General features: G+C 43.1%; 1 protein-coding gene across 2 annotated transcripts in view; it reads left to right on the top strand.

Moving 5' to 3' along the window:
* The first annotated feature begins 4,539 nt into the window (after nucleotides 1-4,539).
* Nucleotides 4,540-24,701, top strand: part of MYO1F (myosin IF) — a 58,712-nt gene continuing 38,550 nt past the window's right edge. For both annotated transcript variants that reach the window (XM_063290792.1, XM_063290791.1), the window contains exons 1-2: nucleotides 4,540-4,741; nucleotides 21,764-21,901. In XM_063290792.1, the coding sequence (XP_063146862.1) occupies nucleotides 4,739-4,741; nucleotides 21,764-21,901 (141 nt within the window). In that variant the 5' untranslated portion in view covers nucleotides 4,540-4,738. The remainder of the gene's footprint in view (nucleotides 4,742-21,763; nucleotides 21,902-24,701) is intronic.

Below are 24,701 nucleotides of genomic sequence, written 5' to 3'. Positions count from 1 at the left end.
AGGCCCACTCTCTCTTCACATTGAAGATGTTGCCTAGCCTGGCAATGAAACGTCTGCAAGAAAACAACAAGGCTCAGAGAGCACCAAGGACTCCACAGTCCCAATTATGGTTGGTAAGTGAGGACTACTTGTAATCATTCTGACTGACTCACAAGAGATGATTTAAATGAAGTTTGAGATTTTACTTCTGCTCAGACAGGGAATTCTGTTCTGGTGCTTGCAACAAAGATGTTTTTTTTTATAATTTCATATACAAATATACACAGATGTATTATAATTATTACAGAAATTGTTTAAAAATCCTATTTCCAAGACAAAAGCATTTGAAAGAGAGAGAGACATTACAGCATGAGTTTTATAATAAAGGACTACCTACCAGCCCAGGTCTGAGTTTTTTACTTTGAATTTTGACTTCTACAACTGCCCATTCATACAGACTCTTATGACTTAGTACCTTCATTCACCAGAGGAAAACACAAGCATTCCAATTCTCAGAACAGAAAAGAGCAGATTTAGGAGCTTCACTTAATACTAAGCTGTAGGGTGAATTCAAAGTAACTAACAAACGAATTTCAAAGTAAGTATAAGTTTAAACATAGTGGCATCCCAGAGGGAGGTCAAAATCTGCAAGATGGTGGACTTCCAGGGAAGAAATGGCGAACTGAAGATGGCTCCACTAAAAGTGGAGCCGATGACTGCAGTGGAATGAAGAGCCAGCTAGTAGACCAGCTCTTTGTAATTCCTCTTCGGACAAGGAGAGGATTTCAGATTGCCCACAAGTGCTCCATACAATTGCCTCTTGCAAGGAGACCTCAAGACAGTGGTGTCTGGTGGGCTTAGAGCTCTGGGACAGGGCTGCAACTGGGTGGGGGAGGGGGGAAAGCAGGGCATGTGCCCTGGGTGCCGCGCTGGGGGGGGCACCAAAATGGGCGCGGAATCCATGTTTGCCCCAGATGACACAGACCCTAGTTGCGGGCCTGCTCTGGGAGACAAGGGAATAGCCATCTTTTTGCTCAGACCACAGCACCTTTAAAAGGATCCTTCCTTTTCTAATCACTTTCGGAAAGTGCTTGTGACCTGCTTTTCAGCTATTGGGAACTTTTGGATCAACAAGTTTTACAGCACCGAGTATGTTTCCTTCAATACTTAGTGAAAGAAGTTTTAAATACAAGTTTAAAGACTTTAAAAAAAAATCTTTTGGAATAAACAGCAAAAGGGAGATTAGGACTTTGATTTTGGAAAGTTACAAATGGACTAAGGGTCCAGATGGATTTGAAATAAGATTTTGGAATTAATTATAAGAATCCTTCCCATAGGAAAATGCTTTTCTTTTGAATTCCTTTAAAAAAAAACATAATAGGATGGGATTTTGAAGGTTGGACACTAGAGGGAACTAGAAGGAACTAAAGATTATAATTAAAGGATAAGAACACTTAAATTTGACTTAATAATACAGACTGGAGCAAAATATTTTAACATTGGAGATGTTGAAGGATATTTTTACAACAGACCCTGAAGTTAATTTTAAGAGTGTCTGCCTCTATAGATAGACTGTGTATTACCATTTTTCTTAATATGATACAGAACACAGACCCAAAGGCTATTTGTTTTTCCCACATAAAATTTTTATTGTACAAAATAAAACTCCTATCTTATTCTATCTTAACTCCTCCTTTATTCTACTACCTTAAATTCCTATCTTATTCTAGTGCCTTCCTATTACTCTAAGTTTACCTCTATTCTATTTCTATTCTTATTTAATCTATAAATTTCTATCTCTATGTTCCTAGTCCTATGTTAGCACTATGTTTGCTTAACTATTCTTAAAATTTTTCCTTTTCTCCCAGGTCTTCAGCTCTTGTAGCCAATCTCAATCCATGTGCATGGGAAAACCCTTTCCACTGCTTTATAGACATGCAAATGGGCTTTTCTCTTCCTCCAGCACTCACAGTCCTCTGCTCCTGGAGATGGCTTGTAGAGCTCTGCGCCTGGGCTGCTGCACGCAGTGGCCTAGGTTCAATTTGCCAGCTTGCTCTTTTCCTCCCCGTCTCTCACCTCTGCTCCTCAGAAGTCTTGAAGCTCCAAGAATTGACATTTTTCTCTTGCTGCCTGAAGACTGCAGTCCCGCTGAGCTGCATGCCTTTGGGTTGGAACCTTCTCTTTCCTGAGTCACTGCTGTCTTCCAGGCATATCTCCTTTCTTGACACACCCACACCCATGCTTGCTTTCAGTTCTTTTTTTACACAATAGAACAAACTCTCCAGTAAAGGAGAGGGTGGGGCTGTTTCAACCCTCCTTCCAAGTAGCACCAAAACTCTGGATCCCAGGAGGGAAAAAAATGCTTGGTCATTCCAGGTGATAAGTTCACTTTTCCACACTGTGTTTAAAAGATGTTATGGAAGAGAAATAAGTTTTACCGGACCAGACTGAGACTGATCTGAAAATGGATTTAAAAATGACAGGCTACAAGAATGATATGGAAAAAGATGCTACTGTCAGCCCTCCCAGGTAACCTAGACAGGCAACATGACTAGAAAAGCTAATTCTACTTTATTGTAAGGCTACATTAACAGAATCTTGCAAGTCTGAAAGTACAAACCACCCACCCTCCATATTTACTGCCTGAGTAGTTAGGGCAGGTCCTTCCTAAGTTTCTTTCTCTGGCTGTTACTCTGTTGTGGGCTCCTTTCCCTTTTATCCGATCGTTCCCTAGGTGGCTTCTCTTTCCATCTTCCAAGGTCACCCTCTCATTCCATCACAGCTGCACTGGACATACAGATGAAACCAGCTGATGTCTTAATAATTAAAAGGGATATACAAATAACAAACCAAAACCTGGATAACTTTCCTATATTAGATTTACAAAAGAGACTTGTTAAAGCTTTGAAGAAATTTGTGAGAAGGGACAAAGAAAAAATGAAAAGAAATCAATATCTAGGGCATTATTTGAAGGGACTAAAGATCAGGATTGTTAAAAGGAAGGAATATAAAGTTGGTTTATTTGATCAAGGTTAAAATAGATATGTTATTGGTAACCCTTAATGGACTTTTGCTGACCAGAACTGAATGATGAGGCTTTAAGGATTTGTTTATATTTAAGAGATGGGATACGGAAAGAAGAGATATTTTGTTGTATTTTAAGAGAAAGTGATAAGTTATTAAAATTGTTTATATTTGTTGTGATGAAGGGGAAGTCATTTCTTTATATATTTCTTTTTTTTCTTTATACTTATTTTTTCTTTTCTATTTTTCTTTCTATTTTTTCTTTTCTGCACTTTCTATTTTTTCTTTTTATTCTTTTCTTTTAGTTTGTATTAGTTTTTATCTTTTTAAATGTAATCTTTTAATAAAATTACTATTAAAAAATCTGCAAGATGGTGGGCAAGACATGGTGATCCAAGTTTCACCCCTTTTATACATATGTTGACATCACATGCACATACAAAATGGGGCAGGGCTTGGATTACAGTGCTATGCCCACCCTCTTGTAGATTTTGACATTCCCCCATGGACACCCCTACCTTGATGAATATTAAATAGTGTCCAGCTCAAGAGCACATCCAGAAAGGGATAATTAGTATGTGGAGGAGCCTAGAAGCCAAGCTAGGATTACTAATTGGAAAAGTTGAAAATACTTAGCCTAGAGAAAAGATTTAAGAAGGTTATGATAGCAGACTGAAGTTTGGTTACTTATGGTACATGATTTCTTTTTCTTGAGATAACAGGGTTAGAACCTGTAAATGGTATGTGGGAATGACCTTGGGAGACAGGAGGAAGAGCCGTACCATGGACAACCATCATATAGAAGATATCTCAGTCCACAGAAGGAGAAGAGGTGTGGGAAGCATTTCAGAAGGGACCGTCCCTCGTTTTCCAGAGAATAAAAGGAGAGGAGGGGAGAAATACTTTCAGACTTTCAGACTTGCAAGATTGATGTTAGCCCTTCAAGGTAGTTCACACAAGAAGCACAACAAGGAATACTAGCTCCATCTTTATTGTAAGGTCACATTAACAGAATCTTGCAAGTTTATTGCAAGGTTTTTGCAAGGTTATTTATTGCAATCTTAACAGAGAATAGATGCAATCCATACCGGGGGGGTGGGTGCAGAAGGGAATCTTGTATTGCAAAATAAATACCTTGAAATGTGCAGATACGATAATGTGCTGCTTTTAGCCCTACCCTCCACCTCTGAAAATTGATGATTTTCCACTGAATTTAAGTAAAGCAACCTGCATTTGTCAGAAAAGAGCAACTCCCCTGCCCTATTTCTTTTTAAGGAGCTGAATATTTAGGACACCCTCATTTTTTTTTTGAAAAAGTACCTCTTGGTAATAGTTTCATGTCTGATGAATCATTGTGTGCTTCTCTGAAGGTGGTAGTTTTAAAAAACAAGGGTGGGTTCTTTTTCATACATCCGGATTTATTTCAGCACAGGTTTCCAACATGCTAGTTTAATCTCATTTTGACAAGAGAGGACACACCTCTTTTTTACTTACCCAAAATACGGAAATGAAGGGGAACTGAGCAAAGAGGGGGGGGGGAATAGAGGAAGTCTTCCTCTGTGACTGTTGTTCCATTTCTGTTTCTCTCTTGCTGCTGTTAAAGGAGTGAAAACTCTCTTGCTAGCAAGTCTGTCATGTCCCCTGGGAAAACTTGGTGAATCGAGACGGTAATTGGCCCATCTTGGTGGTAGGTTAATCTTGGCCACCAAGCTGGAGAGCAGACAGGAAGAAGGCCATGGTAAGTCCCATCAGACCAAAAAAACTGGTACAGAGCAGGAGGGTGAGGACAGTGGTGCATGAAATCTTGACATCCTATTTTGAACCACTCAAAAAATTGGGATTAATGTCCTGTTACACATAGATAGTAGAAGAGGAGGATAAGAGAGTATCTTTCCTGCAAAGATGACCACAAACACACATGCATTGATATTAATATTGCTGGACCCTTGTAGATATTTGAAATAAATGTTCACATCTACACCATTACTGAACGCCAGCTGGAAGTTAAATCAGGCTGAGACTTGAAGGACCTGTTTGAAAATTCCATTCAAATCAGTAGGAAATTCATTTTGGATGGGGACTCTTAGAGTGAACTAGAACATTATTTTGCTTTCAGAAATTTGGGGTATTGGGTGAAATTTCCTCTCCTTGCCTTGAAATACATTTTTTTCTTTTCTGGTGACAGTCAGTCTTGTTATCCTGGGTAGAATTCCTCAGTTTAGATCATGTGTGTTTCAGTTCTGTGATGCAGTTTGGTAGATAAAATAAATAGAATATTCGTGTTCAGAGATGGATTCCCTGTTTTTTCAATCACTCCAAACCCTGCAAGATTGTTAAATGTTATGAGACTTTGGGGGATCTTATCACAGGACTTTCAGACCCAAACTCTAGAATTCTGTACAATCTAATCCAAGAACTCTGAAATCTCATGATTTCAGCCTTTAAAAAGGAAATAAATTATTTAATACGGGGTGCATGGGTAGGTTCTGTGGATGGCCTTAAAACCATAGGCATCCTGTTGTCGATCTCTGTCGCACCACTCTAAGACTCAAGAGATGGCCATCACTAGGATTCTTTGCTTGATGTTTCTCAAAGCATCTGATAATGTCAGCCAGGAATCTCTCCTATGCACCTTTCATGTGTATTGGATGAAGTCTCAAATTCCTCCATCCAGTCATCTGGAGATTAAGAAGTTAAAGCCCAATACATCTAGAGGGCATCAGATTGAAGAAGGCTGATGTTGCCCGCTGTTGGAATGCTAGATTAGGACTATAAACAACCATAAATTCTTATGTTCTTTGGACTAATATAGCTTTTCCCAGAAAGTCACTTTCTGAAACTTCCACCGTGTTAGGAACTGATCACGCTGTCCAGACTAATGGGTGTTGTAGGCCAACTTTCTGGAAGGCACTGAGGAAACACTCCTAAACAACATTAAGAACAACATAATTCTGCAATTTTATTTTGCAAAATTTAACAGCAGCCACTGGTAGAATATACCTGCAGAGAACATCAGCACTTTCAGGTCAGAATCAAGCGGGGGAAATGCTGTTCTTTCCAAGGGATCTCCTGTGAATCTAATCCTTAATGAGGTAGCCAACCTGCTATATTTCTGGGTCATGTGGCTTTGGACTGAGAGAATTGCTCATAAAATGGAACAATCCTTCCCTTAAAAAAAAAAAAGTTTTTATTAAAAAAAAAAAACCCAGACGCAGGAAATAAAAGTACCAAGACTAAGATAATTCTGACATCTTTCTTCTTCATGTGCATCTTCTCTATTATGTCCTTGGAATAATTTCTTCTTTGATTATTATTATTAATATTCTTATTAGTTTATATAAAGGTAGATTCAGTCGCATGTTTCCTCCTCCTCCTTCCCTTTGCACTGAAGTAGTTCAGCACAGCCCCAGGTTCTTCACCTTGGTGAGAACTAGACCCTCAGTCAGTTGGTAGTCAAGCCACCAGAAATGCCTGAAGCTCACGTGCAAAATCAGAAAGCTCTACATTCCTCAAAATGGTTAGATGTGTCTTTTGAGTTGAAGGAAGCAAAGTCTGGATCAGCTGTTCATATGGAGCTGTGTTTTACGGCCTGCTCTGCAAACTACTTTCTTGGAGGGGCCGGGTGTGCCTTTTTGATGTTTTAAAGCCTTGCACAACACTGCTAGTTTAGAAATTTGATTGCTTGAGTTTGGTTCCTTGCTTGCTTGCTTTTCGTCTTTTCGAAACTGCCCTGGGAAATGCAGAGCCCGACTTTCTCAATGTCCACCCGCCCCCTTCCAACAGTTCTCCTTTTTCCGTTCCCTTTACTGAAGTTCTTCAAACCACAATGTCAAAACTCAGAAGAAGGTAATAAACGATGCTTTGCAAGCTACAGGCCTACAGTTCTCAGCTCCTAGTACATGGTGGAAAGTCCTTTTTGCTTTCTGTCTGTGTCTAGGATTTTGTTCTCCTAATTTGATTCAGGGGTGCAATTAAGTAATTTTAAGGGTGGGGGCCATTCAGGTGGAAATGGACGTAACTTCCCCTCTTTAAAATGAGGCAACCTGCTATTCTGTGTTTGCTCACCCCACCTGAGATGGAGATACTCAGCCTTGATAGTGCCAAGGATTTGTAAGGTGGAGAAGTTTGTGTGCAACTTGAATTCTGACTGGTTCCTGGCAGTAGAATTGTGTTCCACCAAGTCTAGGGTCATATGTCACACTAATCCACTATATGGATTGCTTGTTTATGACTTAGCTTGCTAAAGGCAAATGGAGCTAAATGTGGTTCACAAAAGCATAGCTAAGAGGAGTATGTGAATCGAGAACAGTTCTTAAAATGCTCATTCTTTACCAAACCTACTTCAAGGTACTTGCTATCTTTAAAGCTTCAAGAATAAGAGTTGGCAATTTAATTGCAGATGGGACCCACTCTTCAGTTTTGTCCTGTAAGGCCTAAGACAGTGTGGCTGGTGTTACCATTGTGTTACTGGGAGGACTAGGGGAAAATTAAGGGGCTGCATTGGTGGGGTTTGGGCAGATTTAATGGGCAAACAAGTGTCTTACTCCTTGCAGAGATTTAAGGTAGGGCCACCAGATCACAAAACCATATTTTTAATTAAAAGCAACTTGCAAAAATAAAATGGTGTGGGGGGATATGTCTTTGGACACATTAGGGCCTCAGCTTTCATTCCCTAGACAAAAAAGGCTATGTTCCTGAGGCTTTCCAAGGTGGGCAACACTATAATCAGTGGTGTCTGCCCAATAATACGAAAATGACAACTTGAGTGTGGTGATTACAGGATATATCACACCTCTAATTCCATATTGCTAGGCTGCTGAAAGTCAAAAGTTATGCTCATAGCAGGCTAAGGCTTACACATGACCACCCATCTTGTATACAATGACTCTGGGCGGTTTACAATAATAAAAATAAAATATTAAAAATACAATGCAATAAATATAAATATATATATAAATATAATATACATATAAAAATACAAATGTAAAACACAAATACAAGATGGCAAATCAAGATCTTACTGTTGGCACCATCATGGTGCCAACCACCTCCATGCATAGCTATCTCCCCTCCCACCCCAAGCCAGGTGGCATAACTAGGTTTCAACCCCCTTCCTGAAGGCCAGGAGACTGGGGACCTGTCTTACCTGTAGGAGTAACTTATTCCAAAGGGCGGGCGTGATGGCAGAGAAGGGCCTCCTCCTGGACCCCGCCAATTGGCAATCCCTCATGGACAGAGTCCACAGCATGCCCTCTCTGCCTGACCAGGTGGGATGGGTTGATGTCACAGGGGTGAGGTTGTCCCTCAGGTAACCTGGACCCATGCCATATAGGGCTTTAAAGGTGATAACCAACACCTTGAATTGGACCTGGAAGCAAACCGGCACCCAAGGCAGCTTGCGCAGCAATGGTGTTATGTGTGCCCTCCTTGGGACTCCTAAGACTGCTTGCACGGCCACATTCTGCACCAGCTGTAGCTTCCGGATACTCTTTGAGGGTAGCCCCATGTAGAGCTCATTACTGTAGTCTATATGGGAGATGACTAGGGCATGATTGACTGACTGGATTAGATGAGTTCTCAAGCTAATGAGTTCTCAAGATAAATCAGTCTGGTTCATATAACATACAGGTAGTCCGCATTTAACGACCACAATTGGGACTGGAATTTCAGTTGCTAAGCAAAGCGGTCATTAATCTGACCCAATTTTATGACATTTTTTGTGGTGGTCATTAAGCGAACCACATGGTTAAGTGAATCACACCATTGATTTAGCTTGCTGGAAGCCAGCTGGGAAGGTCAAAATGATGATCACGTGCCCATGGGATGCTGCAACAGTCATAAATGTGAGAACTGGTCATAAGTTGGTTTTTTCAGCACCATCGTAAGCCAAACCATCACTAAATGAATGGTCATTAAGCAAGGACTCCTATACTAAGTTCTAATGGCTGTTTTTGATTCAGCATCTTGTGTGAATTCTGCTATTTTGGTTGATAGACCATGGTTTTGGCTAAGCATATTCTGCACATTCAGAAAATGGCTTATTCAACAAATCATACTTAAGCAAGTATGGCTTTCTGTGATGGAAGAGTCTGAAGACCATGTAATGGTCTGTGGGGATATCCTTGAGACAGGAGGAGGAAGAGCTGCAACCACGTCAATGGTCAGATAAGAGACACCTCAACCCACAGAAGGAATGGGGATGTGGGAAGCATCTCAGAAGGGCCCCTCCTTAGTTCCCTGGACTTGCAAGATTCTGTTACTGTAACCTTACAATAAAGATAGCATTAGTACTCATGGTATTGGGTTCTTGTCTGGATTACCTTGAAGGGCTGGCAGACAGAGAGCAAGACACATCCAAGAGTCAGAAGCCAAGCCAGAAAGCTGGCAAGTTTAGAAGCCAATAGTGACTGTCAAAACTCACCTTGAGAGCTCCTTGCAAAATTCCTACAGACTAGGAACATGGCCCTAAATGTATCTTACAAGGCGGCCAGTTTTTTGTTTCTTGAATGAATACTTTTGGCTAACTGAGCCTGCACCCTCCAACAATGGCACACTTGAGTCCAACTCAGATTCCTTCTCAAAATCAAAAGGTACCTCCTGGAGAGATGGATCCAAGGCTATATTCTCATGGGACCAGGCTCCCCACTAGTCAAGTGCAATCATTCCAGAAGAACTTTATTGTTAGAAGACCTTCACATATTTCTTTGGAGACTTGGGAGCAAAGCAGACATTGAAAATTGAGCAAGATACCTGCCCTTGGAGAGGACAGTCCAATCTCAGAATCTTCCCTATTACCCAAGAAGTCATAAAGGTCAATGTTTCTCTGTGGTTGGAATTTCAGTGTTGGAGAAAGAGACGTGAAGGATTCCAAATATGAGCTGGAAGGATGCCATGAAAAATATTAACTCAACTTTACCTGTTTCCAGACTCATACCACCAAACCAAACCACATACATATCAGCCATCTCAAGATCTCTTGCTAAAACCAATGGGGAGAAAATCATTGTCATAGTTCTCATGTTGTCTGGGGGATAATGAGAGCTTAAGCCCAATCCATCTAGACTGTATCAAGAGGGGAATGCCGACCTAGGCTCGCTGTGCATGAGGAGTCTGAGCTGTTGGTAATTGACCTGCCCCCCCAAAAAAGATCTTGGGTCATAGTGGATAGTTCAGAGACAATGTTGACTCAATGTACAGCAGCTATGAAAAAGGCAAATTCCGTGCTAGAGATCATTCAGAAAGGGACTGGAAATAAAATCAGATTTCAATGCCATTATACAAATCAATACTAAGTCCATATCTGGAATACCAAGTTCAGTTCAGGCCACCATCTTTGAAATACAGAGCTAGAAAAAGTGCAGCAGAGGGCAATCAAAATGACTGGGGAAAGGGGTTTGAATACCTTCCCTACAAGAAATGGCTGGAATGTTTGGGATTCTTTAGTTTGGAAAGGAAGAAGACTGAGGAAGGATCTGATTGAGATAGATAAAATCACATATGGCCTGGAGAAGTTTCCTTCCTCTCTCAAAACACCAGGACCAAAGCTCACCCAATGAAGCTAACTGAAGGAAATCTAGAAAAGACCAAAGAAAGCATTTCTTCAAACAATGTATGGAACTCATTACTGCTAAATGTGATGGCTGCTAACTTGGGTGGCTTTAAAAAGGGATGGGATAAATGTGTGAAGTGTCCGAGACGGCCTATTGGTCTTAAAGACTTGACATGACCTCTAGAATGGGAACAGCATGTCTCTAAAAACCAGTTGCAGGGGAACAGTAGCAGGAGAGAAATTTGTTTCCATCTCCTGATTGTGAGCACCTCCAAGGGATCTGGTTGGCTGCCACAAGGAGACAAAGATCACTCTGGAGGGACATCATTTGTCCCCAAACCACACTGTTTCTTGACTTAAACTGTGACATCAGTTCCATGGCCATTTATGTCTCTCCTTTCTTCCATGTTTGCAGTTGATCTAGCTCTGGTGGTCCTGCAGCTGCCCTTTCTATAATCTTTCCTCTGTGCCAGACCTTAGCAGACTGGTGACACAAACATGGGTCTCAGTTATTTAACTGGGTTCTCTCCCAGCCTTGAAACCAAAGACCACACAATTTTAGTTTTATGAGACATTTTCTAAGTGGCTGAAAACCTTTTCATCTTCAGAACATGAATAGCAGTAGAGATAGATATATATGAAAAAAACATTTAACAAATTCATTCAGTGGAGAGGTTTTTGAAGGGAACCTACAAGGAAATGCTGTTGCTTTCATTTCCTGCTTGTGAGCTTCCTGGAGGCACTCCAGGAAGTTGGAAATTCTGAAACTATTTATGGGACACCTGTCGGTTAGAACTGATATGCAAAGGCAGTTTACACTTGAATAAGAATTTGGTTACAGATTTTAAAGGGGGCAAATGGGTGAAATCGGCTAGAATAGGGTGCTGCTTGTACCTATTATCCCCCACTCAGAAGTTTGTTCTAGTGAAGTGTTATGTTTGAGAAGGATACACATCTTTGGTGTATGTGAAAAAGGACATATTAGGGTAATTTGTATACAGTATCAGAGAACATTAAGAGTTAGGACAAATGCCAGTTTTCCAATGGAGGTTGACTGATAGAATCAAATAATAATAATCGATAGAATCAAATAATAATTTATTAAACTTGTCTACCACCCAACTCCCAACAACTCTGGGCACCTCACAACAGTCAAACAGAATTAATAACATTAACATCCATTAAAAAAAGAAATAATAATAACATCAATAAAAGATAAAGATAAAAGATGGAAAGCGTGATGAAGCGAGGGGTCTCGCTCTCCCTGGCCAAAGGTCTGGGTGAAGAGCCGGGTCTTCATGGCTCTTCTGAACAACAGCAGAGTGGGAGGTCATCTGGATCTCGAGGGGAACCTCATTCCAGAGGGCAGGTGCCACCACAGAGAAGGCATGGTTCTATGACACAATCACCAACTGCATTTAGGTAAGTGTTTCTTCACCTGGTCAGCTTCCAGGTGTTTGGATATCGACCCCCAGAATTCTCAGCAACCATGCTTTACTAGAGAATTCTGGGAGTTGGAATCTACTTTTCTGGAAGTGGGGCAGCCTGAGAAATACTGGTTTGAATAATCATCTCTGATTATCAGTCAGAGATTATCCATTTCTGAGTAACAGATGCAGGTGGAAAAGGAATAGATACAATCCTACATGGACTTTCAGAGTCTCACCAGGTCCTACTTCCTCACTTCTTCCCCACCAGATTATTAAGGATAATGCCTCCAAGCTGTTCTGTGCTCCAGATAGCAAAGTAATGCAAGAGGGATGAGATACAAATGGCTATGTTTTTATGCTGCACCCTGAACAAAGGGGAAAAAAACATTGTTTTAACAATTTTTTTTTAAAATCAGAGGTCTAACTCTCCCTTGTTTTCATCCTGGCTGTGCCTATTGCTGGAATCTAATCCCTCATAAGACTTAAACAAGACTGCAGGATAAAGGTATTCTGAGCAGTGACTTGATCTGAAAAGTTTTGCAAGTTTTTTTTTTTACTCTCTTCTTGGCTCCTCCCTGAAAAAGATAACAAGTGTCTCTCTCTGTGCACTGGATGGTCAACACAGGATGTGGCATCTTTATTTTCAGTATGCATGCACAATCCATCAACTTACATTGTTTGCAACAACAATGAAGAAAGCTCAAGCTTCTTAAATATGTAGCCAGTCAGCTGTGAAGGAGATGCATTAGCCTAAACCAGCATTTCTCAACCTTGGCAACTTTAAAATGTGTGGACTTCAACTCCCAGAATTCCCCAGCAAGCTAAACAAACTAAATTGAGAGTAAGTGCTGCAAGTTGGAAGCATTTGTTTTAAATTTATCTTGTATGTTAAATGAGACATTGGGAAACATTGCTGGTGGCGGTGCTTATGACCCTGATGTGCCTCCCCATAGAGGTGCTAAGCTGAAATGTTGTCTACCCATCCTTGTTGGCAAATAATTATACCCCCATGAAATGCACTGTCCCCTTGCTGGTCCTTAGCAACAAGATTTCCTTTGTTTCAAGTCACTGCCATCCCATGACTTCTCTCCAAGGTAAGAGGGAGTAAAGCCTGACAGATTTTATGCACCTTGAGGCTGCCTGTGGATGGTGTCAGAATAGAAGGAAAAAGCTACCTAAGTATTTTATTGGTGATAAGTTTGTGGACTAATAGGCCATGGACTAAGTATCTAGTATCCTGAGGTTTTGCCAGCAATTACAAATTCACCTGGATGGGACAATTGCAAATTCACCTGGATAGAGAACCAATCAGAAACTGGCTTTCCAGAATTCTGATGACATGGTCCAATGAGAGATTGTTGTTGTTGTTTATTCGTTTAGTCACTTCTGACTCTTCGCGACTTCATGGACCAGCCCACGCCAGAGCTTCCTCTCGGTCATCAGCACCCCCAGCTCCCCCAGGGACGAGTCTGTCACCTCTAGAATATCATCCACCCAGCTTGCCCTTGGTCGGCCCCTCTTCCTTTTGCCCTCCACTCTCCCTAGCATCAGCATCTTCTCCAGGGTGTCCTGTCTTCTCATTACGTGGCCAAAGTATTTCAGTTTTGCCTTTAATATCGTTCCCTCAAGTGAGCAGTCTGGCTGTATTTCCTGGAGGATGGACTGGTTTGATCTTCTTGCAGTCCAAGGCACTCTCAGAATTTTCCTCCAGCACCACAGTTCAAAAGCATCGATCTTCCTTCTCTCAACCTTCCTTATGGTCCAGCTCTCGCAGCCATATGTTACTATAGCGAACACCATTGCTTTAACTATGTGGACCTTTGTTGTCAGTAATGAGAGATTAGTTCTGTGACAAATACAAGAACTCAGCCAATTCCTGCTCAGTTGCCAGTCAGCTGCCAAGAAGTGTGCTACACTTCACTTTCACCTCTGAAGATGCCAACCACAGATGCCAGTGAAACATCAGGATAAATACCAGATACTTAAACCATGGTCTATTAGCCCAGAAGCTCATCCCCACTGGTTTGACTCTAGCTGTGAAATCCTGCATCAATATACTACCTGAGTATTGTTTCAGCTAACGTCCTAACTAAGAGCAAAGTACCACGCTGAGACAGCGAGTTGGTCTCTAGTGTTTATTGAATGCTCTAGTAGATAGAAAATCCTGCCAAACTGAAGGAGCGTGGGAAACCCTCACAGATAAACCCAAAACTCAAGGCGGGTCTGCTCTGAGTTTCTTTGAAGGAAAGTTCAAAGCCTTTAAACTATGCATGCGTTTTTCCCCCTGGATAGGGGCCCCCTCCGGCTCACCATCCATACTCATGACAGCTAAGGATGATTTAAATTCGCTCTTTGAGTAAGATGTGTGGTGACTAAATTCGAAATATAAATAAATAAATAAGTAAATAAATCTGTCTCACTCACCACTACCTGGCCATGTTCCTCCAATATTCCTGCTATCCCCACTTCCTCACTTCCCAAGTCCTCCCTGTCAGTACCAGGTCAAGGATAGCTGATCTTCTCATGCCTTTTTCTGTTCTCAGAAGGAAAAAGTTATCAACACAAGTGAGGGGAAACACCCTCCTGATTTTAAGGAACCTATCTAGGATATGAGTCTGTTACCTATTTTTAAAAAGTCTCTGTGTCCTAAAAACAAGAAGTTACGTTTCTATATGGACAAGATTTAATTATAAGCTTAAGGATGGAATGCGTTTTAGTCACTATCTTTAGTCATCATATAGATCTTTCTCTCATCTATCAATTAGTTTTCTTTTTGGTCTCATTTAGTTTGTTCTAATCAATATAATAAAGGTGCTCCCGTAAATCAAGAACTACTTATTTACCATCTATACCTAGGAGTATAAGATTTATTTAAGAATATTGTTTTACCGTATTTTAACTAGTATTCTTGTTTTATTGCAAACCACCCAGAGTCGCCCTTTGAGTGAGGTGTGCGGTGACTAAATCTGAAATATAAATAAAATAAATAAATATATCTAAGTTTGCTTTTTCTCACTGTGTAATCACTTCTGATCTTTTTTTTTTTTTGGTGAGTGCTTTGTGTCCTGCCATTAAATTAAACAAAAAACTAAAAAGCAAGAGACATCAGGAATTTCCTGAGAGAGAACACACTTCACGGACCGATGGACTTGGGTGACATATGCTTGTTTCAGTTCCTCACAGGGCAGAGTCACCAAATAGTACAACTCCTTTCTTTTTTTTCTGATTGGACACAGTTGCATCCTCTTTGCCTTTTAGGGCTTACATCCTCCCATCTCCCATTCTGCAGTGTCTATTTTCTTTCCTCTAAATACTCAGAGGAAGTATTTAGTACTCTTGTTTTGTCTGCAGGACTCTGAAACTCTGTTGCTGAGTTCCAGCAGAGCAGAGTATCTTCCCTGTCTCCTGCTTCTGATTGTTACTTCCATCTCCTGAGCTTTCCCCTTTGTTTCTCTGTTTTCCTTCTGGAGGGCTGTTTCTCGTGAGGATGGCATGGTGGAACTGCCGTTCACAGCATGGCAATGCAGGGCACCTCCCACCAGTTTCTATTCTAGATGAAGAAGGGAACTGGGGAGGATGGAGGTGCAGATGGTAGGATGGTTCTGAGAGAGACAGATTCCTAGCTAAGAAAACCTCCACCTGCCAGGGAGAGAGGGTAGATTATATTTTGTGCCCATGTAGGCAAGTATTGACTGGATATAAATACACTGTAGAATCAAGTGAACCCATTTGTAAATCATTTGAACTTATTTGATAAAAGTCTATTCATTTCATTTAACTGTTAACCAGTTGTCTTCTCAGTGGTGGCCCCTACCTTCTGGAATACTCTTCCCCCAATATATGGCTGGCTCCAGACCTGCAGGCCTTTAGAAAGGCAGTCAAGACCTGGCTTTTTCTCAAAGCCTTTGGGTCAAGATGAGTAGAGGTCCAATTGGTTGAGTTGCAGTATATTTTAGCACTGGTTACCATTTCATTATTTATTACTAGTTGGTTTTAATGCTATATGCTGTTTTCGTTTGTGTCTGTTAATTTTTGTACACCACTCAGGGTCTTGTGGTTAGGTTGAGTGGTCGTATAAATGCAATACAGAAAAAAAAATTGCTGCCCTTTATCTTCCACACATTCCACCTAGTCATGTTATCTCAAAGACATACCTAAATAAAAGAAGAAGAAGAAAAAGAGAATCTCTGAACCGGAAAAGGATTTTGCGGTGGCAGCAAGGCAAAGAGATCTTGTAAAGATCTCCCAGAGATAATGGGATTTCTCTTTTAAAGAACAAAAGATAACAAAGGGATACCAACAACCAGGAGGGTAAACAACACTTCTGTTCTCCGTTTCTCTGTTTCCTCTGTAAAGCCTCCTTTCTTTGAACTGATAAATTCTCAGCCTTTTTCATCAACTGAAGTATGGTCATCTGCTGCTTTAAAGCTTTTGATTTTTCTTCAAGTTCTGCAACAAGCTTGGGTGTATTGCAAATATATGCCATGCTGAATTCAGGAGGAATTCACACATGCCACAAGCAATGCAGGTCACAATTTCAGATTCTTGTCCACCCATTTCCCTTCTTTCTTCTTCAAACATAATCAGTAGAAACTCTACCATTTTGTTGGATTGTTCTTTTCTCAGGTTCTCATCTTAGACAAATACAAACTCTTGACTTAGAAAGAAAATGTGTTAGTGATTTTCCCTTAAATCCCCCCTCTCCAAACTGTTAGCTTTCTCAGTAAGCTTCTCCCCTAGAACCAGACCTCCTTATATTCTTTTTATAGTCCCTGCTTACTCAGCAGGAAGCTGTCATCCACCCACTCACAATGCAAATCACAGCTTTCAGGACACACCCCTTGTAATCAGTAGCTATTCAAGAAACGGCATTTCACCCCTCACATTTCAGCACACAATCCCTCATCACAAACAGAATCCCTGGTCACTCTTTCTCTTCTATTGTACTCCAGTGGCGACTATTCCCTATTCACTTATTCAACCCACAAATGTAAAAAAGCAAAGCAATTTCACCACTTGGACTTTTTTATCTTTATTTTATTTATATTATTTATTATTGTATTTTTATACTGTGTATTTTATGATTGTTGTTTTTAATCAATTGTTGTAAACCACCCAGAGTTCCCCGATGGGAGGAGATGGGTGGGGGGTGAGTTTGAGATTGCCCGAACTGCAGCCCCAGCCTCCGTTTGCAGGTTAAGGTTTTATGGGGGCTGAAGACAACAATCTGAGCCCAAGTTGGGAGTTGGCAAAATCCCCCCCCCCCCGTCAGAGTGGTAGGAAGCGGTGGGCCCTGTTGCAGCGGCCTCTTATCGGATCCAGAGCGGGAGCCGTTCCTCCCTCCCCTCCTATCCTTGCCTCCACCAGAGCCCCCGGTTGAAGTGGGGGTGGTAGCGTTTCCACGGCAAGGCTTTGTGGCTTTGAGTGTCTGGGGCGCCTGGTGGCAGGCGAAGCAGCAAGCAGCCTGGCGGCTGGCAGCAAGGCAACCGGGTGGCTGGCAACCAGGCGGCTGGCAGCGAGCAGCAGGCAGCCTGGCGGCTGGCAGTGAGCAGCAAATCTGGGATGCTAGTCTGGCCTTGGCAAGGCGGCAGAACCGGGTGGTGTGGTGGACTCTGGAGGCTGGAAGAATCTGGCAGCGGTGGATTGACCAGCTGGCTGGGAGCGTTGGGCCGGCCTTGGCAATGCGACTTGGGGCGCAAGACAATGAACAATGAACAAGAGGCTGGAATTGAGAATACGGCGGACTGGGGGTTTGAGGCACCGATGAACTGCAGCACGATAAAGCAAGCCCGGCAGTCTTGAGAACATCGAGATAGAGACTATAGCAAATTAACTGACCATCCCTCCCTAACCGTCCCAGGATATAATTAGGCTATTAGGGATCCCTAAATGGTGAATGGTGGGTCCCCTCAGGTGTGAGAGACGCGAGAGGGTGCCCAGGTTTGGATGGGTAGTGTGAGAACACTCACCTTCTTGAGTGAGAGGCAAGAGGTGAGGAGCAGTGGTTGGGTAGCCCCCCTGCCGAGTAGTGAGAGAAGCCGAGGGGGGGCACAGTGTCTGAGTGTGGGCAGTGGTTGGGCTCTACTAGTGCCAAGAGTATGAGCTGGTGCACTGGGGGGCCCCCATCGCCCTGTGAGTTGCAGTGCGGTTGTGTGAACGAATGGAAGGGTCCCTATCCTTAACCAGTGATCTTAGGAGTCCAGGAGTGGGGGCTAATGGACCTCGAGATCCCGGGGGTTGTAGGGCGAGGCAGGTGATTGAGGTGGTGACGGGTAGGGGACGATATGACGGGAGCCAGAGGGCGGGTCATCATAGAGGAAGATGCCCCCGGTGCTTGTTACCTGTGGCATGTTCCGATCCTCTGTGCTCGAACCCGGGTCCTGGACAGCAGACTCGTGGTTGTCCTAACTTTCGGCTGCTGTTCTGTAACGCCAGGTCAATAAACAAGAAGGCCCCCCTCATATGTGACTTGATCACAGAAGAGGGGGCAGACATGGCGTGTATTACTGAAACCTTGCTGGGCGTGGAAGGAGGTGTTGCTCTTTCGGAGGTATACCTGGCTGGGTTTCGAGTCTGGGATCAGCCGCGACCTCAGGGCAGGGGAGGAGGGGTGGCTGTTGTCATCCAAGAATCCCTAGTGGCCATCAGGGGTCCTGCTCCACAAGTGGCCGGGTGTGAGTCCCTGTTCTTCAAGCTGGGTTCTCGAGAACAGTTGGGAGTGTTGCTGCTGTACCAGCCTCCCTGCTACGTAGCAACCTCCTTGCCTGAGCTGCTGGAGGCCATCTCAGGTTTGGCAGTGGAGTTCCCCAGGCTTATAGTGTTGGGGGATTTCAATCTGCCTTCCCTGGGGCGGGCCTCGGAAGCAGCCCAGGGGTTCATGGCTACCATGGCAGCCATGGGCCTGTTCCAGATCATTCAGGACCCGACTAGAGACAGTGGCCTCACCCCGGACCTAGTTTTCTCGTCAGAGCAGTGGCAAGATGATCTGAGGGGAGAATTACAGCTTTCCCCTTTGTCATGGTTGGAACATGCCCTGGTGGCCTTGAGATTCTCTCATGCCGCCCCCCTCCACAGGGAGGCAGGACCCATTTGATTGGTCCGCCCCCGGCGACTGATGGACCTGGCTGGGTTTCAGAGGTTGCTGGGGGTTATACCCGAGTCTCTCCTGCACAGTCCAGCGGAGGCCCTGGCTGCTGCCTGGAATAGGGAGGCGGACGGAGCCTTGGACAGGATCGCGCCTGTGGGGCCTCTCTTGCCCACCCAAACCCGGCACTCCCCATGGTTTACAGAGGAGCTGAGGGTTTTGAAGAGGGTTAAGATACGCCTAGAGTGCCGCTGGAGGAAGACAAAAACCGAACCCAACCGAACACAAGCTAGAGCTGCGATTAAGGCCTACCTTGTGGCGGTAAGAGCGGCGAAGTGCCAGTACTTCTCCACTCTTATTTCATCTGCAGAATGCCACCCAGCGGCCCTGTTTAAGATTACCTGATCCCTTTCAGGGAAAGGGGAGTCAGAAATCCATCTACAGGGCCATGTGGAGGAATTTTCGGGGCACCTGCAGGATAAAATCGCTGAGATCCGGACCAAATTGGACTCCAAGTGTGAGACAGAGTCGGAGGAGATACCCAGGTTATCTGGGACCAGTTCGATCCTGTTGAACCCGAGGAAGTGGACAGGATCCTTCGGACTGTAAACGCTACCACGTGCCAATTAGACCCATGCCCCTCCTGGCTGGTGAAAGCAGCGCGGGAGGTGACATGTGGCTGGGTCCAGGCGATGGTAAACACATCCTTGAGAGAGGGGGTATTCCCAGCAGCCTTTAAGGAAGCGCTGGTGCACCCCCTCATCAAGAAACCATCGCTGGACCCTACTATACCGGACAATTTTTGCCCAGTCTCACACCTCCCCTTTTTGGGGAAGGTGGTTGAGAAAGTGGTGGCTTTGCAGCTCCAGAGGATTCTGGATGAAACGGATTATCTAGACCCCTTTCAGTCAGATTTCAGGCCCGGTTATGGGACGGAAATGGCATTGGTCGCACTTATGGATGACCTCTGGCGGGAGGGAGATGGAGGCAGTGCATCCATCCTTGCTCTTCTTGACCTCTCAGTGGCTTTCGATACCATCGACCATGGTATCCTTCTGGACCAACTTAGGGAGTTTGGGGTGGGCAGCATGGTTCTGCGCTGGTTCACCTCCTTCCTCCAGGGTCAGTCTCAGTCGGTGTTGATAGGGAGCGAGAGATCAGGCCTGCGGCCTCTCCTTTGTGGGGTGCCGCAGGATTCGGTACTTTCTCCGCTCCTTTTTAACATCTACATGAAACTACTGGGCGAGATCATCCGTCACTACGGGGTGAGGTATCATCAATATGCAGATGATACCCAATTATACATCTCCATCACAGGTGAAGTAAGTGATGCTGTGGCCACCCTTTCCAAGTGCCTGGGGGCTGTGGGGGCCTGGATGGAGGACATCAGGTTGCAGCTGAACCCGGGGAAGACGGAGTGGCTGTGGATTAATGGCTCGATTTCTGGGAAATTGTCATCTTTAGTTCTGGATGGGGTTGCACTGCCCCAGACAGACCTGCTGTGTAACTTGGGGGTCCTACTGGACTCACAGCTCCTGCTTGAAGAGCAGGTGGCAGCCGTGGCTGGGAGGGCCTTTCTGCAACTTCATGTTGTGCGCCAGTTATGCCTCTTCCTGGAGCGAGAGGCCCTTCGAACGGTCACTCATGCCCTGGTTATCTCCCATATAGACTACTGCAATGCGCTCTACATGGGGCTACCCTTGAAGAGTATCCGGAAGCTACAGCTGGTGCAAAATGCAGCTGCGCGGGCGATCTTGGGTTTCCCAAGATGAGCACATGTCACCCCTTTGCTCCGTGAGCTGCATTGGTTGCCAGTATGCTTCCAGGTCCAATTCAAGGTGTTGGTTATCACCTATATGGCACGGGTCCAGGTTACCTAAGGGACCATCTCCTCCCCATCACATCAACCCGTCCCACCCAGTCATGCAGAGAGGGCATGCTACAGACCCCGTCTGCAAGAGAATTCCATCTGGTGGGGTCCAGGAGGCGGGCCTTCTCTGCAACAGCTCCCGCCCTTTGGAATATCCTTCTCCCGGAAGTGAGATTGGCTCCCTCCCTCCTGGACTTTAGGAAACAGCTAAAGACCTGGTTCTGTAATTATTCCTGGGGCGGGAGACAGAGTAGCCATTCCTGGGGATGGTTAGTTTCTTAGAAGGACCCAGCTCTGCCTGCAAATCATAAAGAACTTCCAGCCATCGAGGTTTTTATTATATTTATTTTATTATGTATTATAGTGTTTTACAGTTTTATATTTTTATTTATGTTTTATTGTAAACCGCCCAGAGTCCCTTTTGGGAGATGGGCGGTGATAAATTTGATTAGTAAAAAATAAATAAAAATTAAATAAATAAATAAATTTAGGACAAGAAACAAAACTTACAGCAATCTCAGCATGAAAAACAGAAATTGAAAAAGAGGTCCAGAATAAAAAACTTACTTCAACTGGAGAGTCACGAGGGTCTTCAACATATCTTAAAAGAGGGACATTTTTTACTAAAAATTTGATTTTAGTAAAAAAAAAAAAAAAAATCTGCAAGGGATAAATGTTATCTCATTCTTCTTCAGCCTGATACCCTCCAGGTATGTTGGACATAACTCCATCAACTCTAGCCAGAGCAAAGAAAACTGATTTATTGCTAACTTAACCCAGGGTTACTTTCTCATGGATGAAATCTCTTTTCTTCTTCTCCCTTAAAGGGCAGCAAGGAACGCTTCCACTGGCAGAGCCACAATGTCAAACAGAGTGGGGTGGATGACATGGTCTTGCTCTCCAAAATTAATGAAGATGCCATAGTTGAAAATCTGAAGAAACGTTTCATGGATGATTATATTTTTGTATCCTTTTATCTTTTGTTCTAAAAGGAAAAAAATGATGGGGGGTGATATTAAAGGGACCCTCAGTATATTTGATCAGACAAAGCCTTTTGCATATTAATCCCTTGTTAGATCAGTATGTTTCCTCCAAGCAAAACATTTGCAAAAATTTATAGAGACAGTTTTATACCTTTGCAAAGTTCAGAGAATGTAATGAATCTTAGCAGCGTCTACACACAACGCTCGATCTTAGCCAAAAGGCCGCGTCTATGTCAGAAATGAAAAGAAGCCAAGCCTTCATCAAACACTTTTATGAGGACAGATATTCCAGGCATACAGAAATGTTGATTCTAAGGGCTGCATTTCTCTTTTCGGTCGATGCACCAAGGTCTGCACGGCAAAAAGAGAGTGGGGTCACAACAAAGAAATGAGTGTGACAAAGACAAACCCCCAAACTTCATCAAACTGAAATAAAGTAAGTGAAATAGCTAACTTGATAACTAGCCCTATGCATATTTCAAAAATTATTCACAAGAAGTGCTTCGAACCTGCAGAAGCACACCACCACTCTGCTGCTTATTAAAGCATGTGTGCCTTTATTCTGCATGAGCCCGAAAAAAGATGTGGCCACTTGAACAGTTGCATTAAAGACACACTGCTTTAACTGGAAAAGACGGGTATCGTTTAACGAACAGCCAAAAGATGTGTTTGTGTGAGATCTGAAATGCTTCTTCCAAAATGCGCACAGGGCTAAAGCTTTGCATGACACACTTAACTGTTTACATGATATGCTTAACTTGGGGAAGGTGGAGGTCATAGATGTACTAAACCAATTCATTAATCTTTACAACTAAAGCAGGAAGGACTAGCTTTTAGCTCTCTCTAGTCCAGCCTTTCTCAACCTTTTGACCTTGGAGGAACCCTTGAAATATTTTCCAGGCCTTGGGGAACCCCTGCACATTCAGGCTCAAATATAGGCCAGAAGTTACAAAATTATTCTATTAATTTCATGGGTTGGCCTGTATGTATGCCTTAACAGTGTTCTTAAACTAAAAATGAAGAATGCAACTTACCTCTTTAATGTGAAGTTGCCCAAATTTGAAATAATGTTTTAAATAAATTGTGATCTCCCAGGGAATCCCTAGTGACCTCTCACGGAACCCAAGGGTGCCACAGAACCCTGGTTGAGAAACCCTGCTCTAGTCAATTACATTCTGTGAAACAAAAGTTAATTGTCTCATCTTGGTCCCAACCTAGAAACAAAGCCTAGAGGCTCCCCAAAACAAGGCTTGCACAAGAATTTGGTCTCAATCTCTTTTTGGTTTTTCATGCATGGTTCTTCACATGCTGTGGCCATAAAGGCAAATGAGAAAAGGGCAGAAAGATTTGGGGAAAGGAAGCCACGCTCAACTCTGTCCATAGTGGGGCAAACCCAATCACACCACTGCGGATTTATTTTCATATTTTGCCTGTTTTGACAAAAATCATTCACAGTTGATGCACCGAAAGGAGCTGATTTGCCATAAGAAGGTGTGATGGACTAATGGGAGTTAGCCCTGGGGCTGGATCCTGTCTCCCCTTATTCAGTCCAGCTCTCTACACATAAGGTGCACTTGCAGCATCTCTGACAAATGTGTCCACAGCAATCTTCTTCAATGCATAATGGGTCACATGGTTCCTTCTTAACTCCCATTCATTTTTGGTGGATAGGACAGATTCCACTAAAGACTGGCTTTACCTGTGCCCATTCTTCTTTGCAAGTGGGAAGAGTAAGGAGTAGGAGAGGCTCGCCGTCAGCTGATCTTGAATATTCTGCAGGAGGCTCAGCAGAATTGGCAGTCCCTGAACAATGGTGAGCAACGGGCAGGTCTTTTAGGGAAGAGGAAGACCTTGGAGGTAGACTAGGTTGGCATTGCAGGACTGAAATGCCGTATCCTTGCCATAGCTGATGCACCAGTATACTTGCCAAGATATTACCAGTTGGTGGTAGTGACATAACTGTCAAATATTCCTTAATCGGGAGTGCTTAAAGATTTGGCCTGCTGCTTTCTTAACACCACTGCCTTTAATAAATAATATTCTGATGGCAGTTTTCGTATTGGTTGCTGCGTTGATTTTATTTCATTCCATGCAGGACCATTTCATAAGATCTCCCACGAGAATGCCATCTCATGTCATTTGTGGGCAAATGCTGAAATCTCAGATATGATCTTGTGAGGTTTAAGTCTTCTCTCCTGAGGATCCATGGATGAGATTGCTGAATTCTCGCTAGATCTGGAGATCTTGCGAGGTTCTGAAATTTGCAGGAGAGCAGCCAGGCCATTGCTCATGTTCAGCTGGAACTCAAGACCTAAAAAGATTGCTTATTTATTTATTAACTAGACTTATAAGGCCACCCAACTCAAACAATGTGACTCTGGGCGGTGTACAGAGCAAAAAGAATCAATAAACCAAAAAAACCCCCAAACCATATAATATTAAGACATATACAAAAAATAACTATAAAATCCAAAATATAAAATAGCGAGAACCAAAACAGGACTCCACTAAACTGGTCAGGGGAAATTACAGAACACAAATATATAATTCTTTATTAATTGAATATAGACCTCACCTTTCACCCCAAAGTATTTGGCTTTGTATTGTGATGATGATATAAAGTTTTGCAGATGTATGCATTCTTTGGTTTTATTTTTTTCATAATCCAGCCAAGTTCAAATTCTTATTTTCAAAAACTTTCAAGTGGTTTGTTTAAGACTGTGCACAAATAGCCTTCTATATTTCCTTGTTTGCGTTTGAATGTGGTTGTGGTTGTGCGGTA

This window comes from Candoia aspera, chromosome 1 (genome assembly GCF_035149785.1).
Source record: "Candoia aspera isolate rCanAsp1 chromosome 1, rCanAsp1.hap2, whole genome shotgun sequence".
In the NCBI taxonomy this organism is placed as follows: Eukaryota; Metazoa; Chordata; class Lepidosauria; order Squamata; family Boidae; genus Candoia; species Candoia aspera.
This window is presented reverse-complemented; position numbering and strand designations above follow the sequence as displayed.